We start from the raw sequence: 19,717 nt of genomic DNA on the forward strand, positions 1-19,717 counted from the left end.
TGGGACAATCCCGAGTGACAGCACAGCCAGCCAAGGGCAGCGAGGCGCGGGCTCTGCACAGCGCACAGCCCAAGCCCCGCGCTCTCAGTGCCCCCCGGGCTGGCCGAGGCCAAAGCCGCACATGAGGAACAGCCCTGCAACGGGCCCGGGCCCAAGGCGCCATTGCTCTGCAATCAGCGACCAAGTTCTCCGCACCTCCCGGCCCCGCCTCGGCACGCAGCCCCCGGGGCAGCCCCACGGCCCCCACGGCAGCTCCCAGCCTCCGCCAGCCGCCCTGCAACGGCCCAGGGGGAGCAGGCCAAGGGACGTGGCTGCCGGCGCCCAGGGGACGCCAGGGACAGCGGGGGCACTTCACAAGCCTTTCCTGCAAAAGAGAAAACCATCAGCAAGGAAAAAGCAACAGCAGCGCTGGCTCCAGAGCACAGGGCCACACGAGGCCATGGCACATTGCAGTGGGGTGACGCTGGCCCCATGCCAGGCGCCCAGCAGAGCTGCTCTCTCACTGCCCTGCACAGCCGCCATGGGGAGAGAAAATTGAGCCAAGGCTTCCTGAGCTGATAGAAGGACCTGGCTAAGAGATCCCTCATCAAACACCTTTGCGCACAAAACAGGCTGGAAATTGCATATGTGAATTGAATTTATTGCTAACAAACTCAGAATAGGAGAAGAAGGAAACTTTGACCATATAAAACAACTTCTTCTCAAATAACAGGGATCACCAGGAATGGGGGTCACCAGGATTCTGCCCAACGGGGGTCACTGGGGATCATCCACTGCAGATCTTCCCACTGGGGATGGAGTTGGAGCAGCAATGAAGCTCTTCCTGCACTCGGGACACTCGCAGGGCTTCTCTCACTGGTGCCTCCGTTGGTGCTGAGTCAAGAGAGACCTTCTGGAGAAGCTCTTCCCACACTCCCCACACTCATAGGGCTTTTCCCCAGTGTGGATGTGTCCCGGGTTAATGATAAGACTCTCTCCTCCGAGAGCGAAGGGCCCCGACACCCCCTCCCCCACCCACAACAGAACCTCTCAGATGAAAGTGAAGAAAAAACTATTTATTTAACAAAACCACGCAGAGTGCCCTACAAGGCACAGGGAAAGGGAAAAACAAGGTGAAAGGCAGTTATTCAACCTGAATAAAAAGTCCTTTTCTCAGACGCAGTCCCTCTCCTCCTCGCCCCCCACCCGGGGCCGGGTGGAGCTCCCTGGAGAGCTCTGCTGTCCTCTGGCCCTCCTGGGTCTCCGGGTGGCAAAGCAGATCGAAGAGAAGGGGTCCAAACGAGGGAAAAAGAAGAAGAATGGAAAAAACGGGAACAGAGCTCACTCCGACCCCCGTCCAGCATGCAGTCTCTGCCGAGCGACGAATCCTCCCCCGGAGCGAGGCTTGGGGAAAATGTTTTCAAAAAAACCCGCGTTTCTCTCTGCGGCTGGGTGCAGTTAAAGAGACAGGACCACACATTTTTTTTTTTCTTTCTTGGGCATATAAGCCAACGATAGGGGATAAAGGATTATCATATCATCAATCCAAGACATTCCACCCCTTATTCCATAGCGTTGGCTTAAGGCCCACCCTAACATCTTCCAACTTCAAACACACACATATATATATACACATATATACATACATACACACATACATATATACATATATACATATATACATATATACATATATACATATATACATATATACATATATACACATAACTATGTACAAATAATGTCACGAACGGTGAACGGTGGTATGTTGCCATCCCAACCTTACATGTGGCCTTCACCCAAAATTAAATTTCCCTGAGGGACACATTGTGTTTTTCCATCTTCCTGCATTATCCACCAAGTACACCCTGGTCCCTGAGCAAAGACAACCCCACGGATGGGTTTGTCTTTATGTGAGGCAGAATCAATCCAGACAGTTTTCCCTAACAAGCCTCTGGCATGTACTGCTGGGACCTTATCTCCATCCACTGTATGTAGAAGCTCAGATTGGGCAGGACCTGCTCGGTTGATGGAGCCTCGGGTATTGACTAACCAGGTGGCCTCTGCTAAATGTCGCTCCCAATTCTTATAAGTTCCCCCACCCAATGCCTTTAGGGTGGTTTTTAACAATCCATTATACCGTTCCACTTTGCCAGCTGCTGGTGCATGATAGGGAATGTGGTACACCCACTCAATGCCATGGTCTCTAGCCCAGTTGTTTATGAGGCTATTTTTAAAATGAGTTCCGTTATCTGACTCAATTCTCTCAGGGGTACCATGCCTCCACAGGACTTGGTTCTCAAGGCCCAGGATGGTGTTACGAGCAGTGGCATGAGGCACAGGGTAGGTTTCCAGCCACCCAGTGGTGGCTTCTACCATTGTGAGCACATAGCGCTTGCCATGGCGGGTTTGAGGCAGTGTGATGTAATCAATCTGCCAGGCCTCTCCATACTTATATTTTGACCACCTTCCACCATACCACAGGGGTTTCACCCGCTAGGCTTGCTTGATGGCAGCACATGTTTCACAGTCATGGATAACTTGAGAGATGCAGTCCATGGTTAGATCCACCCCTCGGTCTCGTGCCCACTTATAGGTGGCATCTCTGCCCTGATGGCCTGAGGCATCATGGGCCCATCGAGCTAGGAATAAATCTCCTTTATGCTGCTAATCCAAGTCTACCTGGGACACCTTTATCTTTGCAGCCTGATCTACCTGTTCGTTGTTTCGGTGTTCCTCATTAGCTCGACTCTTGGGGACATGGGCGTCTACATGGCGGACCTTCACAGGTAGTCTCTCTGCCCGACTAGCGATGTCTTTCCACTCTTCAGCTGCCCAAATTGGTTTTCCCCTACGCTGCCAACCAGCCTTCTTCCACTTTTCCAGCCAACCCCACAGAGCATTGGCTACCATCCATGAATCAGTATAAAGGTAGAGCTTTGGCCATTTCTCTCTTTCAGCAATGTCCAGGGCTAACTGAACGGCTTTGAGCTCAGCGAATTGGCTCGATCCTCCCTCTTCTTCCCTAGCTTCTGCAACCCGTCGTGTGGGGCTCCACACAGCTGCTTTCCATTTTCGTTTTGTCCCTACAAGACGACAGGAACCATCAGTGAAAAGAGCGTAGCGTGTTTCGTCTGCTGGCAGTTGGTTGTATGGTGGGGCTTCCTCTGCACGGGTCACCTGTTCCAGCTCCTCTTCCTCAATCAGACTAAAATTTTCACCTTCAGGCCAATTTGTAATTATTTCCAAAATCCCAGGGCGATTCAGATTTCCCATACAGGCGCACTGTGTGATAAGGGCAATCCATTTGCTCCATGTGCCATTGGTGGCATGATGAGTAGAGGGAACCTCTGCTTTAAACATCCACCCCAGCACCGGTAGTCGAGGTGCCAGGAGGAGTTGTGCTTCTGTGCCAATTACCTCTGAGGCAGCTTGGACTCCTTCATATGCTGCTAGGATTTCTTTCTCTGTTGGGGTGTAGTTGGCTTCAGACCCTCTGTAACTTCGGCTCCAAAATCCCAGTGGTCGACCTCGGGTCACACCAGGCACCTTCTGCCAAAGGCTCCAGGACAGGCCATGGCTCCCAGCTGCAGAGTAAAGCACATTCTTTACTTCTGGCCCTGTCCTGACTGGGCCAAGGGCTACTGCATGAGCAATCTCCTGCTTGATCTGGGTGAAGGCTTGCTGCTGTTCAGGGCCCCACTGGAAATCGTTCTTCTTGCGGGTTATGAGGTAGAGAGGACTCACGATCTGGCTGTACTCAGGGATGTGCATTCTCCAAAAGCCTATGGCACCTAGGAAAGCTTGCGTCTCCTTCTTGTTGGTTGGGGGGACATTGTGATGATTTTATTGATAACCTCAGTAGGAATCTGACGCCGTCCATCTTGCCACTTCACTCCTAGGAACTGGATCTCTTTGGCAGGCCCTTTGACTTTGCTCTTTTTTATAGCGAAACCGGCTTCCAGGAGAATCTGGATTACTTCCTTTCCTTTCTCAAATACTTCTTCTGCTGTGTCCCCCCACACAATGATGTCATCAATGTATTGCACATGTTCTGGAGCCCCACCCTTTTCTAGTGCAGCCTGGATCAGTCCATGGCAGATGGTGGGACTGTGTTTCCACCCCTGGGGCAATCGGTTCCAGGTGTACTGCACGCCCCTCCAGGTGAAAGCAAACTGAGGTCTGCACTCTGCTGCCAGAGGAATGGAGAAAAATGCACTTGCAATGTCAATAGTAGCATACCACTTTGCTGCCTTGGACTCTAGCTCATACTGGAGCTCCAGCATGTCTGGCACAGCAGCACTCAGAGGTGGAGTCACCTCATTCAAGGCACGATAGTCCACAGTCAATCTCCATTCTCCTTCAGATTTTCGCACAGGCCAGATGGGGCTGTTAAAGGATGAATGGGTCCTGCTGACCACCCCCTGGCTCTCCAGCTCACGGATTAGTTTGTGAATGGGAATCACGGCATCACGAGTTGTCCGGTACTGTCGGCGGTGCACAATCGAGGTTGCAATTGGTACTTGTTGCTCGTCCCCTTTCAGGAGTCCTACTGCAGATGGGTTCTCTGACAGTCCAGGCAAGGTGTTCAATTGTTTTATGCCCTCTGTCTCCACAGCAGCTATCCCAAATGCCCACTTGAGTCCCTTTGGGTCTTTGAAATATCCATTTCGAAGGAAGTCTATACCCAAAATACATGGAGCCTCTGGGCCAGTCACAATGGAATGTTCTTTCCACTCTCTTCCAGTCAGGCTCACCTCAGCTTTCACGAGGGTCAAGTCTTGTGATCCTCCTGTAACGCCGGAAATAGAAATAGGTTCTGTCCCCACATGTCTCGATGGGATTATCGTGCATTGTGCACCAGTGTCAACTAAAGCCTCGTATTCTTGTGGCTCTGATGTGCCAGGCCACCGAATCCACACTGTCCAAAAAATTCGGTTTTCCCTGGCCTCTACCTGGCTAGAGGCAGGGCCCCTCTAAACATGGTGGGTATTTGTGTTAGAGGTTCCTTCAACGGAATCAGACATATTGAGTAGAGCTACTTCCCTTCTGGTGGAGTTCCTTCTCTGAGTCTTGCCCTCCTTCAATTCACGCACTCGTCGTGCCAGGACAGCAGTGGGTTGTCCATCCCACCTGTTCATGTTTTCTCCACTGTCACACAGGAAATACCACAACTCATGTCGAGGGATATATCCAGTTCTCATAGCTGAGGAGCGTCTGCGTGGGGAAGCAGAACCTCTGGTCTGTACTGCTGAGATTTGGAGAAGGCTGTCTTTAATCTCTTTACTGAGTTTCTCATGATTCTTCTCTATCTTATTTTCTAGTTTCTGCAGATTTGTTTCCACAGCTGAGATTCTTGCATTCATTGGGCTATGCACAACATCTGCATACGCTCGGAGTTTCCTTGTCATATCACGCACAGTCTCATGCCCGTCATCTTGCTTCATAATGGCTAAAGAAGAAGCATACCCTGATGGCCCAAGCTTTAGGAGTTTCCGCCACATCACAGGTGTACATTCTATCCTATCTGGGTCTATAATCGGATCTGGGTTTGCTATGTCCTCTGGGAAGACAATTTCTACCACTGCCATTTCTCTCAAGCGTTGAATCCCTTGTTCTATGGTTCTCCACTGGGTTTGTTGCGAATAGAGATCGTCGGGATGTAGGTATCTGTCTCTCGCAGCTCTGATAGCTCGTCTCCAGAGGCTGCTGCAGTCAGGCCCATCTCGTATAGTTTGGTTGATATCTGGGTCACGTGACACAGTCCCTAAATGCCTTGCCTCAGTAGCATCTAGAAGTGTAACATCGCCTGCAGCATCCCAAAGACGGACTAACCAACTAATCACAGATTCATCATCTCGTTGGACATAATCTTTTCTTAGGCTGTGAAGGTCTCTCACATTCATGGATTCAACAATGACCTCTGACTCAGTTGCTGGCCTTGAGGGTCCCTCCCCACTGTCATCTGGGCGATCAGTCTTAAATTGGGCTTTCCTGCTCCTTGTAATAGGAGCAACTGCCATTGGCTTAGGCTCCCTTACTTCCTGTTCTATAATATCTGACAGTGTACGATAAGCATATGCCAGGGCCCAACATATTGCACTGCAGTTGTCTCTGCACTTCTCTTTCAGATACTTCCCTACCTCAGCTGGTCTTGGGATTTGTCCAGGGGGAAATTCCCAGTCTATTGGATCAGAGAATTTCTTTAAAGTTTTACCTATGTCCTCCCATACTCCACACCATTCAAATTTCCTCACATCTGGATTAGGTGCCTGCTCCTGCTCAGCCCCTCTGGACTTCTCAGCCCTCATTCTGGTAACACTGAACATCATATACACGGAAACTCCTAGGTAAAGCACCTGTACTACCAAGTTAATGGTCTCTTTAACATCCAGGGGAAACTGAATATTCTCAAAAGCTGATATACCAGATTTAAAGGGAAAGAGATGGGTGAGGAGCCACGAAGCTTCACCCTCTACTTCTCTAACAGGTTGGGTAATATTACTAACAAAACTCCAAAACAGGTTACTAAAACTAGAGGAGGAAACTAACAGAGCATGTACATCTTTAACTGTTTCCCATACCTTCTTACAGATCGTCAGTATCACACACATTACTATAACAAGCCGGAGTCGTGTCCCTGATTGGTGGAAATTATACATTAGGGACAGGATTGCCCCTACCTGTTGGTAGGGAAACAAACCTATGTGCCAAACAGACAGTATTACATCAAACAACCTCCCATCAAACAGCATAGTGACTACTGATGGCTGTAATTCAATACCAAGCGATTAAAACCAGAATGCAATTATTAGGTTTTTTTCTTCACTTTCTCTAACCCCACAAAAGGTGTAGAACAAGTAATCAAGGCCCCACGTTGGGCGCCAAATATGTCCCGGGTTAATGATAAGACTCTCTCTCCTCCGAGAGCGAAGGGCCCCGACACCCCCTCCCCCACCCACAACAGAACCTCTTAGATGGAAGTGAAGAAAAAACTATTTATTTAACAAAACCACGCAGAGTGCCCTACAAGGCACAGGGGAAGGGGAAAACAAGGTGAAAGGCAGTTATTCAACCTGAATAAAAAGTCCTTTTCTCAGACGCAGTCCCTCTCCTCCTCGCCCCCCACCCGGGGCCGGGTGGAGCTCCCTGGAGAGCTCTGCTGTCCTCTGGCCCTCCTGGGTCTCCGGGTGGCAAAGCAGATCGAAGAGAAGGGGTCCAAACGAGGAAAAAAGAAGAAGAATGGAAAAAACGGGAGCAGAGCTCACTCCGACCCCCGTCCAGCACGCAGTCTCTGCCGAGCGACGAATCCTCCCCCGGAGCGAGGCTTGGGGAAAATGTTTTCAAAAAAACCCGCGTTTCTCTCTGCGGCTGGGTGCAGTTAAAGAGACAGGACCACACATTTTTTTTTTTCTTTCTTGGGCATATAAGCCAACGATAGGGGATAAAGGATTATCATATCATCAATCCAAGACAGGATGCGCCGGTGGGTGATGAGGTTGGAGTTTTGCTTGAAGCCCTTCCCACAGTCAGGGCAGCGGAAGGGCCTCTCCTGGGTGTGAATGCGCTCATGGACGAGGAGATTGGAGCTGGTCTGAAACCTCTTCCCACACGTGGGACACTCATAGGGCCTCTCCCCAGTGTGGATCCTTTTGTGCTGCATCAGGTTGGAGTTGCTCCTGAAGCTCTTCCCACATTCCTGGCAATCATAGGGCTTTTCCCCAGTGTGGATCATCTGGTGCCGCATCAGGTAAGATCTGTGCCTGAAGCTTTTCCTACACTTCCCACACTCATAGGGCTTTTCCCCAGTGTGGATCCTCTGGTGCGTGATCAGCGCGGAGCTGTGGCTGAAGCTCTTCCCACATTCCTGGCAATCATAGGGCTTTTCCCCAGTGTGGGTCACCTGGTGTGTGATCAGGGTGCACATCCGGCTGAAGCTCTTCCCACACTTCCCACACTCGTAGGGCTTTTTGCCAGTGTGGATCCTCTGGTGTGTGATCAAATGTGACATCTGGCTGAAGCTCTTCCCACAATTCCCACAACCAAAGGGCTTTTCCCCAGTGTGGATTTTCTTGTGCTTGATCAGCGAGGAGCTGTCGCTGAAGCTCTTCCCACATTCCACACAATCGTAGGGCTTTTCCCCAGTGTGGGTCACCTGGTGCCGCATCAGGGTGGACATCCGGCTGAAGCTCTTCCCACACTTCCCACACTCATAGGGCTTTTCCCCAGTGTGGATCATCTGGTGCACGATCAGCTGACATCTCCACCTGAAGCTTTTCCCACATTCCCCACACTTGTGGGGCTTCTCTCTGCCCTCAGGCTTCTCCCCCAGCTCCGAGCTCCGGCTGCATCTCCGGGCCTTTTCCTCCTCCTCCATCCGGCCACGCCTTGGCAATGACAAATCCTGCTTTGGGGCAAAAACAAGGGCTCAGCGCCTTGCCCTGGGGGTTCCTCCTGCCCAGCTCCAGCTCTGCAACTCTCCCAGGGGTTTGTGTCCATAAAAACCCCAAACCACCATCATTCACCTCAAAACCCTCACAGCATTTCCCCCTCTCTGCTCTTTGCACTTTGGCCTCCTCAGGCTCTCCCTTCCCTGCACTCATGGGGCTCCCGTGGCTCCCGGGCTTCCCTATTTTCCAGGGTCCTGCTTAGGGATGATCCGGGGGCTTTGGGGGTCCCAGGGGTCCCTTCTCCCCTCATTCTCTGCTCCGCGCTTCCAGGGATCCCAGGCTTCCCCCTTATCCACGCTCCCCCCTCTCCAGCCTGCCGGGGCTCCCCCAGCTCCGCCATCGCCCCTCTCCGCTCACCCCACTCCGGGGCTCCCACCCTTCCCCTCCACCGCTCTCCCGGGGGCACCCCATGCCCCATGTCCCCCTCCCACCCCGACACCGGGCCGTGCCCACCTGCAGCCCCCAAAATATCCCCCAAAGCCCCACTGCCGCCTCAGCTTTGCCCTTCCGCCACATCCAAACGTTCCCCCCGCACAATCAAACCCTCCCAGCGACCCTGAACGAGATTTGGGGCTCAATCCCGCAAGCTGCGAGCTCCAAACACCCGCCCAGAAAAACGCCGCTCGGGGACCCCCGAGACATTTGGGGCGACTTCCTCCTCCCCCTCACCTGCGGCGTGCGGGGCGCCGATGCTCCCGGGGCCGCGGCAGACAAAGAGCTGCGCGCGGCTTCTGCTGCTCCTCCTCTTCCTCTCTCCTCCTCTTCCTGTTCCTCCTCTTCCTCTCTCCTCCTTCTTCCTCCCGCCTCCTCCTCCTGCTCGGATCTCCGGCCTTTCTCCCGCTCCTTCCTCATCCCTCCTCCTCCTCCTCCCCCCAAGCCCAGCGCCCACCCTTTCCCCCCCTTTTCCCCACGCCGTCGCATGCCGCGGGAGGAGCCGGGGCAGGTCGGGCTGGGGCAGCGCTGGGCTCCGGGCCAGGCCTGGGCGCCCCCCAGGCGCCCCCTCCCCAAATTGGGCTGGCGGGAAGCGCTGGGGGCGAGGGGGGGGCGCAGGTGGGGTTGGGGTGGGGAGCGCTGGGCGCTGCGGGTCTGCCTGGCAACTGGAGAGTCATCAGCGCCGCGAGCTCGGATTGGATCAGAATCGCTCAGCGCCTTCTCCCATTGGCTCATTTTCGCGGGGCTGTTTTTCGGGGCTGTTTTTCTAGGGGGTTTGGAGGTTCTGGGGGGCTCAGGGGGTGTCAGCGCCTTTTTTGGGGTTCGCTGTGTGCCGTGTCGGGGTTCAGCTGCCTCCCAAGGCCCCCAGAGCGGGGTGACACTTGGGGACACACGGGGTCCCCATTCCCGATCCATCCCGGGGTCAGGTCTGCCCCCCAGTCACAGCCCCACCGCGGGGTCCCCCCAAGTCCCTCCCCAGTGCCCCCCAAGAAACGCGACCGGAGCCAACTGGGAAGCTTTATTGGGAGCACTGGGAGCAGCCGGGCGGGTTCAGAGTGACAGCAGGGCTGGGGGGACACACGACCCCCCAAAATCAGCGCGGGGACAGAGCGGGGGGTCCCGGCCGGGCCCGAGGCCACGGGGAGGGGCTGCGGCCGGCGGCGGCTCAGGAGCTCTGTGGGCAGAGAAAGGGGGGTGACACCGGGCTGGGGGGCCCCGGGGGGAGCACAGCCGCTCCGGGGCAGGGGGGACACGACCCCCGGGACCCCCCCTCACCTTCTTGCGCAGGTAGAAGCCGAGCCCCAGCGCCAGGAAGACGAAGCCCAACACGAAGCCCCCGATCCCCGTCAGCATCTTGCTGCGGGCAGCGTCCGGCGGCATCTCTGGGGGTCAGCAGGGCTCAGGACCCCCAAAAACCTCTCAGCGACACCCCAAGCCCCTCCAAGCACCCTCCCAGTCGCCCCCAGCCCACCCAGCAGCCCCTGAAACCTCCTCCCGATCCATTCCCAGCCTCCCCAGGACACACCAAAGCCCCTCCCGTCCCTCTCAGCACCCCACAACCCCTCCCAGTTGCCCCCACCGCCCCAGGACCCCCAAACCCTCTCCCAGTCCCTTCCCAGCCCCACCAGGACTCACCAAGGTCCCTCCCAGTCTCTTCCCAGCACAACCAACCTCATTCCAACCTTTGCTTTTCCATCCCCAATCTCCTTCCAGCCCCTCCAGCCTCACTCCAACTCCCTCCCAGTTCCCCCCAGCACCCCCAAACTCCCTCCCAGTTCCCCCCAGCACCCCCAAACTCCCTCCCAGTGCCCACCAGCACCCCCAGAACCTCATCCCACCCTCCCCAACATCCTTCCAACCCCTTCCCAGCCCTCCCACACCCCCAAGCCCCTCTCCCAGTATAAACCAGCCTCTCTCCACCTCCCTCCCAGTTCCCCCCAGCACAGCCCAATCCCCCTGCCAGCCCCCCAGTGCCTCCCCCGCTCCCCCCGGCACTGTGGGCTCTGGCCGTACCCCAGTGCCACCTCAGGGGCTGCTCCAGGCTGACGTGCTCCACCTGGCAGGTGTAGGTGACCCCGTGCCGGGGGGGCGTTTCCAGCAGCACCAGCAGCTGGTAGGTCCAGTCCCCGTTGGGGAGCAGGTCGGTGGTCATCACTTGCTCCGAGAGCTCCTGCTGGCCCTGGAACCACCTCACCTGCACCTGCGCAGGGTAGAACTCCATCACGGAGCACAGCAGGCGGCCGGGCTCGGGCTGGGAGCTCGAGGGCACCAGCGAGATGGACACGCTGGGGGGCACTGGGAGAGAGAGGGGAGACACTGGGATCAGCTGGGGGGGCGCTGGGAGAGAGCTGGGAGGGGTGGTGTGACGCGGGGTGGCAGTGGGAGAGGGGAGTGGATTTGGGAGCACTGGGAGGGCACTGAAATGGAGGGTGGAGGTCTGCAAGTGCACTGGGAATGGACTGGGGATGGCATTAGAGACACTGGGAGTGACTGTGGTGGCACTGGGAGGGACTGGGAATGAACTCCGCGGCACTGCGAGGTTAAGTCCAGCGCGGAGAACTCGGCGCTGCTTGTCTGCCTGGCAACTGATGAGTCATCAGAGACTCGCGCTCTGATTATCTGAGAAGCGTCATCTTCACGCTTGGCTGAAATGGACGCGCTGGGGGGGCTGGGAGAGACTGGGGGGGCTGGGAGAGACACAGAAGCCGCCGAGAAGGACAAGAAGTCCCTGGTTTGGCACAAGGAGGGCTGAGGGCTCTGGGTGATTCCCAGGGAGGGTTTGAGGGGCTGCAGGGTCATTGCCAGGGCAGAGCCTGAGGGGACACCTCTGCCCCACGCTCACCTCTGCGCTCCACGAGGAACGGGGTGGAGATCTTGTAGTTGTGCCGGCAGTACGTGTCCACTGCAGTCCGTTGGTACTCCATCCATGCCGGGTCGCTGTTCCAGTCCTGGGCCACTTTCTCCCCAAAGGGGGTGAACCCCACGTGTTTCCCCTCATCGCTGTCGAACCTCACATACTCCACCCGGTTGTAGATGTACCTCTGCACGAACCTCACCTTCTCCGTGCTGTTAATGAAGTGACACTCATTTGTACGAAGCTCCTGGAAGACCCCTGTGTGAGCAAGGCACAGGTCAGGGGTTCCCCCAGCACCCCCATCGATCCCAGAGCTCCGGGGGTCACCCCGGATCCCCACTCCGCACCCCCTGTGCCCCACGGCCGCCATGGGACCCTCCTGCCCGCGCTCCCACTTCCTCTTTCCCACCCTTCTCCCTATTTCCCCTTTCACATCCTCACTCCCCACCATTTTCAGCCACTCCCTGCTTCAGTTTTGGGGTCCCATTCCCTCTTTTTGCTGTTTTCCCACCCTTTTACCCACAATCCCCCCATCCCCATCCCCCTCCCGCTGAGTTTTGGGCTCCCACCCTCCCCTTTTCCCCACTTCCCCACCCTCTCCCACCCCTTCCTCACCTTCCCCCAACCCTCAGCCCCTCCCGCTCTCCCTTTCGGCTTCCCCTCCTCCTCCCCCTCCGCTTTGGGCTCCCAAACCCCTTTCTTTCCCCTTTTCCCCCTTTCCCATCGCATTCCCTGCTCCCCCTGCTCACCCGACAGCTCCGCGCCCGCAGCCGGGGTGGCTCCCAGCACCACCAGTGCCACCAGTAGGGCCCCAGCTGCCGCCACTCGCCCCATGGCCAGCGCCGGGCAGCTGCCGCCAGCCCCGCAGCAGCCGCTGCACTGGGAGCTCCAGTCCGGAGCAGGGCGGGATCATCCGCCCCGCGCGCTCTGATTGGCCGGGCGCCGTTTTGGGACGCGCTCCCATTGCCTGGGCGTGGTTTTGGGCGCGCTGCCATTGGCCGCAGTTGTTTTGGACGCGCTCCGATTGGCCGGGCCGGTTTGGGGCCCGTTTTGCACAGGCTCTACCCGGCAACCGGTGACGACACAACACACACGCCCTCCCATTGGCTCCGCCGCTTTTGGGGCGCTGCGCCCCCACTCCCACTCCCCCCACTTCGCCGCCGCTGCACTGGGACCACCAGCGACCCTTCCCAGTGTCGCCACATCCCGAGGCGCCATGGATGGAGCACGGAGCTGCCCCTGCCTGCTGCTGCTGCTGGCGCTGACCCTGCCTGGCCTTTGGGGGCTCCAAGGTGGGCTTTGGGGGGTCCTGGAGCCGCGGCGTTGGCATTTGGGGTGTCCTGGATCCATGGCAAAAGGGGATCGGGGAGATTCAGAAGGTCCATCCCCCTTTTTGGGGATTTTTTTGGGAAGGGCGTTGGCCCGTCTTCCTCTTTTTTCAGGGTTTTACCCCCTTTTCTGCAATTTTCAGGGTCAGCAGTGGACAAACTCCTCTTTTCCCACGGTTTTGGGGCTCTGGGATCTCCCAAACCCCCCTGTTCTCAGGATTTTGGGGCTCTAGAATTTCCCAAATCATCCATTTCTGGAATTTTGGGACTCTGGGAATTGCAAACCCCCCTGTACTGAAGATTTGAGGGACTGGGAGTTCCCATTTCCTCTTTTCCCAGGATTTTGAAAGGCTCAGGATGCTCAAATTCCTCTTTTTCCCAGGATTTTGGGGCTCTGGCAGTGCCCAACCCTCCCTGTTCCCAGGATTTTGGGTGGAAATCCCCATTTTCCCAGGATTTTTATGCTCTCACCCCCCACAATTCCCCATTCCCATTGCCCCACACCATCATCCAGACAGAATATAACCAAAACTCCATTTCCAGGGGAATTCAGCCCAATTCCAGGTGTGTCTGACTCGATTCCAGGAGGATCCTGGGGCAATTCCAGCCTCTACTGCAGCACCAACACCATTCAAACCCAATTCCAGGTGGACTCAACCCAATTCCTGGTGGATCAAATCCAGTTCTAGGCAGATTATACCAAATTCCAGGTAAATCCAACCCAATCTCAGGTGGATCAAATCCAACTCCAGGTGGCTCAAACCCAATTCCAGGTAAATCCAACTGAATTCCAAGGGCATTCAACCTCATTCCAGGTGGATTTAACCCAATTCCAGGTTGATCCAACGGAATTCCAGGTGAATCCAATCCAGTTCCAGGTGGATCCAACCCAATTCCAGGAGGATCAAACCAAATTCCAGGTAGATTAAACCAAATTCCAGCTCAATCCAATCCAATTCCAGGTGGATCAAACCCAATTTGAGGTAAATCCAACTGAATTCCAGATGGATCAAACCCAGTTCCAGCTGGACCCAACCCAACTGCAGGATGAACCAACCAAATACCTGAGAGATTCAACCAAATTCCGGGTGGATCCAACCCAATTCCAGGTCGATTAAACCAAATTCCAGTGGGATGCAACCGAATTCCAGGATGAATCAACCTAATTCCAGGTCGACAAAACCCCATTTCAGGTAAATCCATTCCAGTTCCAGGTGGATCAAACCCAATTCCAGGTGGATCAAACCCAATTCAACTCTTCTAAAGGTCCCATCCCCCCTTTCCCTCCATTCAGGAAGCTCCTGGCAGCTTTTTTCTCTCTGCCCTCAGGCTTCTCCCCCAGCTCCGAGCTCCGGCTGCATCTCCGGGCCTTTTCCTCCTCCTCCATCCGGCCACGCCTTGGCAATGACAAATCCTGCTTTGGGGGAAAAACAAGGGCTCAGCGCCTTGCCCTGGGGGTTCCTCCTGCCCAGCTCCAGCTCTGCAACTCTCTGGCAGTTTGGTGGCTGTAAAAACCACTAACCACCGAGATTCCCAAATATCCCACAAACATAAAGAAACAGACTCCAAACTCCCACAATATCAAGATTCAGCCAAAAGCCCCTTCAAGATATAAAGATTTACTCCCAAAGAAACCCCAAAGCATGAACATTTAGCCCAATAAACCTTAAAAACATTTAAGTCCCTTCTTCCCTTCCCTTCCCTTCCCTTCCCTTCCCTTCCCTTCCCTTCCCTTCCCACACTCCTCTTCCTAGCAGAGTTTTCTTCGTAAGCACAATTTATCCTGTACTGAAAGGTGCCACCCTTCTCTTCTTCCCAGCTTAGCTATTGAACCAACATTTGGGTTTTTTGCAGACAAGCAGATTCTGCCTTGAATTCTTGTTCAGAGCTCTGTTCTGGGAGCACTACAAAAGTACTGCGTGTATTTGAATGATGTACCAAGAAATGCTGTGCACTAGAGCAGGACGGACAGAAAAACACAATTTTGCACTTCTGCTGTCATGTTTCCTGCACCTGAACATCACAATAACCCCACCTGCAGTTTTCATGCAGTTCTTTGTCCTTCTCCATTCTGTGGACACGAAATTGTCTCAAGTGACTTGCCAAGGCCTTATAGTGAGATTGCAACCTTGTTTGCAATTCCCTTTAGCAGACTCTTGTTGATTATCAATTTGTTGATCACTTTGAATACTCTGTCTTTCCACTACCATGTGGCTGAGGAAGGTAGACACTCTAAGAGGCAATGACTCTGCCTTCTGTGAGGACATTTGGAAACATGCTGCTAACTGCTATGGCTGTGATTCTCAGCTTGACTGACAGATCCAGGAACCAAAGCACCATCTCCGAAGTTCACCATGATTTCCAAGTGAGCCCTCTGGCTTTCTCACTGAGTCGCCATGCCAACTATCAGCAGCATTTCTCACTAAATGGGTTATACGGTCTGCTATCTTTTCACCCTTCAGCGCATGTGGCTGTAAATGGTTTAAAATGTATTAATTTTCATTTGCCACAGAATACAGTTCTCCCCCTCCTGTTGTTAAGGAGCGGCAAGGAGACCGCGGGCAGCCGCTCCCTCAGCGGCCTCAGGCCAGCGGCAACACGGCGCCACAGCCAGGGAGGGAGGGAGGGAGGGAGACGGGAGAAGGAAGCCGCCACAGCCCCCCTGCCGCCCCCTGCATCCCCTCCATGCGCCCGCAGTGAGCCCCGAGCCCCGGCACAAGGCAGCGCGGCTCCCACCTGCGCTGGGACAGCCTCTCCGAGCTCCGCCGCCGCCTCCCCGGGCTCCGCCCGCTGCCGCCGCTCCCGGGCCGCACACACGCTCCCACCATGGCGCCGCTGCTGCCCCACTAAAGCCCTGCCTGCCTGCCTGCCTGGGGGCGACACCGGCGCCGGCCTTGTCCCCGCTCGCTGGCACCGAGCAGCAATGGCGCTGGGACAATCCCGAGTGACAGCACAGCCAGCCAAGGGCAGCGTGGCGCGGGCTCTGCACAGCGCACAGCCCAAGCCCCGCGCTCTCAGTGCCCCCCGGGCTGGCCGAGGCCAAAGCCGCACATGAGGAACAGCCCTGCAACGGGCCCGGGCCCAAGGCGCCATTGCTCTGCAAACAGCGACCAAGTTCTCCGCACCTCCCGGCCCCGCCTCGGCACGCAGCCCCCAGGGCAGCCCCACGGCCCCCACGGCAGCTCCCAGCCTCCGCCAGCCGCCCTGCAACGGCCCAGGGGGAGCAGGCCAAGGGACGCGGCTGCCGGCGCCCAGGGGATGCCAGGGACAGCGGGGGCACTTCACAAGCCTTTCCTGCAAAAGAGAAAACCATCAGCAAGGAAAAAGCAACAGCAGCGCTGGCTCCAGAGCACAGGGCCACACGAGGCCATGGCACATTGCAGTGGGGTGACGCTGGCCCCATGCCAGGCACCCAGCAGAGCTGCTCTCTCACTGCCCTGCACAGCCGCCATGGGGAGAGAAAATGGAACCAAGGCTTCCTGAGCTGATACAAGGACCGGGCTAAGAGATCCCTCATCCAACACCTTTGTGCACAAAACAGGCTGGAAATTGCACATGTGAATTGAATTTATTGCTAACAAACTCAGAGGAGGAGAAGTAGTAAATTTTGACCATTTAAAATACCTTCCCATCAGCCGACGGGGATCACCTGGAATGGGGGTCACCAGGATTCAGCCAAACGGGGATCACTGGGGATCATCCACTGCAGATCTTCCCACAGGGGATGGAGTTGGAGCAGCAATGAAGCTCTTCCTGCACTCGGGACACTCGCAGGGCTTCCCTCACTGGTGCCTCCGTTGGTGCTGAGTCAAGTGAGAGCTCCTGGAGAAGCTCTTCCCACACTCCCCACACTCGTAGGGCTTTTCCCCACTGTGGATGCGCCGGTGGGTGATGAGGTGGGAGTTTCGGTTGAAGCCCTTCCCACAGTCAGGGCAGCGGAAGGGCCTCTCCTGGGTGTGAATGCGCTCATGGAGAAGGAGATCGGAGCTCCTCTGAAACCTCTTCCCACACTTCCCACACTCATAGGGCCTCTCCCCAGTGTGGATCTTCTTGTGCTTGAACAGGGCAGAGCTGTGCCCAAAGCTCTTCCCACATTCTCCACAATCGTAGGGCTTTTCCCCAGTGTGGATCACCTGGTGCCGCATCAGGGTGCACATCCGGCTGAAGCTCTTCCCACACTTCCCACACTCGTAGGGCTTTTCCCCTGTGTGGATCATCTGGTGTGTGATCAGGTTGGACATCTGGCTGAAGCTCTTCCCACACTTCCCACACTCATAGGGCTTTTCCCCAGTGTGGATCCTCTGGTGCCGGATCAGCTGAGATCTCCACCTGAACCTTTTCCCACATTCCCCACACTTGTGGGGCTTCTCTCTGCCCTCAGGCTTCTCCCCCAGCTCCGAGCTCCGGCTGCATCTCCGGGCCTTTTCCTCCTCCTCCATCCGGCCACGCCTTGGCAATGACGAATCCTGCTTTGGGGGAAAAACAAGCGCTCAGCGCCTTGCCCTGGGGGTTCCTCCTGCCCAGCTCCAGCTCTGCAACTCTCCCATGGGTTTGTGTCCATAAAAACCCCAAACCACCACCATTCACCTCAAAACCCTCCCAGCGTTTCCCCCTCTCTGCTCTTTGCACTTTGGCCTCCTCAGGCTCTCCCTTCCCTGCACTCATGGGGCTCCCGTGGCTCCCGGGCTTCCCTATTTTCCAGGGTCCCGCTCAGGGATGATCCGGGGGCTTTGGGGCTCCCAGGGGTCCCTTCTCCCCTCATTCTCTGCTCCGCGCTTCCAGGGATCCCAGGCTTCCCCTTAGCCACGCTCCCCCCTCTCCAGCCTGCCGGGGCTCCCCCAGCTCCGCCATCGCCCCTCTCCGCTCACCCCACTCCGGGGCTCCCGCCCTTCCCCTCCCCCGCTCTCCCGGCCGGACCCCATGCCCCATGTCCCCCTCCCACCCCGACACCGGGCCGTGCCCACCTGCAGCCCCCAAAATATCCCCCAAAGCCCCACTGCCGCCTCAGCTTTGCCCTTCCGCCACATCCAAACGTTCCCCCCGCACAATCAAACCCTCCCAGCGACCCTGAACGAGATTTGGGGCTCAATCCCGGAAGCTGCGAGCTCCAAACACCCGCCCAGAAAAAACGCCGCTCGGGGACCCCCGAGACATTTGGGGCGACTTCTTCCTCCCCCTCACCTGCGGCGTGCGGGGCGCCGATGCTCCCGGGGCCGCGGCAGACAAAGAGCTGCGCGCGGCTTCTGCTGCTCCTCCTCTTCCTCTCTCCAACCTCTTCCTGCTCTTCCTGTTCCTCTTTCCTCCTTCCTCCTCCCGCGGCTCCTCCTCCTTCCTCCTCCCGCCTCCTCCTCCTGCTCGGATCTCCGGCCTTTCTCCCGCTCCTTCCTCATCCCTCCTCCTCCTCCTCCATCCCTTCTCCTCCTCCCGCCAAGCCCAGCGCCCACCCTTTTCCCCCTTTTCCCCACGCCGTCGCATGCCGCGGGAGGAGCCGGGATGGAGCCGGGGCAGGTCGGGCTGGGGCAGCGCTGGGCTCCGGGCCAGGCCTGGGCGCCCCCCACGCGCCCCCTCCCCAAATTGGGCTGGCGGGAAGCGCTGGGGGCGATGGGGGGGCGCAGGTGGGGTTGGGGTGGGGAGCGCTGGGCGCTGCGGGTCTGCCTGGGAACTGGAGAGTCATCAGCGCCGCGAGCTCGGATTGGATCAGAATCGCTCAGCGCCTTCTCCCATTGGCTCATTTTCGCGGGGCTATTTTTCGGGGCTGTGTTTCTATGGGGTTTGGAGGTTCTGGGGGGCTCAGGGGGTCTCAGCGCCTTTTTTGGGGTTCGCTGTGTGCCATGTCGGGGTTCAGCTGCCTCCCAAGGCCCCCAGAGCGGGGTGACACTTGGGGACACACGGGGGTCCCCATTCCCGATCCATCCCGGGGTCAGGTCTGCCCCCCAGACACAGCCCTACCGCGGGGTCTCCCCAAGTCCCTCCCCAGTGCCCCCCAAGAAACGCGACCGGAGCCAACTGGGAAGCTTTATTGGGAGCACTGGGAGCAGCCGGGCGGGGTCAGAGTGACAGCAGGGCTGGGGGGACACACGACCCCGTGTGACTGGAGTGTGAAGGATCTGCTGGAAGTCCACAGCACTTCAGCAACCAGGAATGAACTCAAAAGAACCCTCACGGGTGGCCTCTAGGTAGGGGACAGTGTCAGTCCAGGAGCACAGGGCTGGCAGGGTGTGGCTGTGTCCAGGGCTCTGGAAGAGACGTGGTGCTCTGCTGGGACTGACATGCCTGGGCCTGGGCAGTTCAGCCGTAGCTGTCCCTTGTCCCTGTCTGTGTCCCCTGTCCCTGTCTGTGTCCCTTGTCCCTGTCTGTGTCCCTTGTTCCTGGCTGTGTCCCCATCCCTTGTCTCTCCTGCTGCCAGCTCAGTGAGTGGCACACAGGCTGAGGGTCCCTCCTCTGTTCCCTGGGCGTCGGGTGGGAGATGTGAGGGCTGAGCCTGCTCAGGACAGCTCCATCCTCACGACGAACTGCTCTTTCCAGCTCCAGGCCAGAGGATCAGATCCCACCTCAAGTTTATCGTGGTGCTGGTTGTGCTCCTAGCCCTGGTTGTGGCTCTGGGGGTGTCCTTGGCTGCTGTGTCAGGTAAGGGAGGAGCAGCAGCCTCAGCCCAACCCCTCGGGGCACTGCTG

The 19,717-nt window shown here is 56.8% G+C and overlaps 4 protein-coding genes and 1 pseudogene across 5 annotated transcripts in view; 2 read left to right on the top strand and 3 right to left on the bottom strand.

The window, feature by feature from the left end:
- LOC146421380 (uncharacterized) overlaps positions 1-19,717 on the top strand; it is a 162,934-nt gene that overhangs the window by 93,808 nt on the left and 49,409 nt on the right. The window lies entirely within an intron of this gene.
- LOC146421382 (uncharacterized) overlaps positions 1-19,717 on the top strand; it is a 167,982-nt pseudogene that overhangs the window by 82,062 nt on the left and 66,203 nt on the right. The gene's annotated exons all lie outside the window — the stretch shown is intronic.
- LOC146421389 (uncharacterized) overlaps positions 1-19,717 on the bottom strand; it is a 53,696-nt gene that overhangs the window by 8,879 nt on the left and 25,100 nt on the right. The window lies entirely within an intron of this gene.
- Positions 1-19,717, bottom strand: part of LOC146421390 (uncharacterized) — a 43,414-nt gene that overhangs the window by 6,269 nt on the left and 17,428 nt on the right. Inside the window, 2 exon segments of the mRNA XM_085047119.1 lie at positions 7,416-8,380; positions 16,733-17,512. Coding sequence (XP_084903245.1) covers positions 7,416-8,380; positions 16,733-17,512 — 1,745 coding nt within the window.
- Positions 9,902-12,609, bottom strand: LOC146421391 (class II histocompatibility antigen, B-L beta chain-like). The gene is made up of 5 exons (XM_085047553.1): positions 12,465-12,609; positions 11,704-11,973; positions 10,875-11,156; positions 10,137-10,243; positions 9,902-10,035 (listed from the first exon to the last, which is right to left on the bottom strand). Exons 1-5 carry the CDS (start codon positions 12,547-12,549, stop codon positions 10,027-10,029), a joined length of 753 nt encoding a protein of 250 aa, XP_084903679.1. The 5' UTR covers positions 12,550-12,609; the 3' UTR covers positions 9,902-10,026.

Source organism: Lichenostomus cassidix, unplaced genomic scaffold, assembly GCF_008360975.1.
Source record: "Lichenostomus cassidix isolate B80296 unplaced genomic scaffold, HeHo_3.0 HiC_scaffold_33, whole genome shotgun sequence".
In the NCBI taxonomy this organism is placed as follows: domain Eukaryota; kingdom Metazoa; phylum Chordata; class Aves; order Passeriformes; family Meliphagidae; genus Lichenostomus; species Lichenostomus cassidix.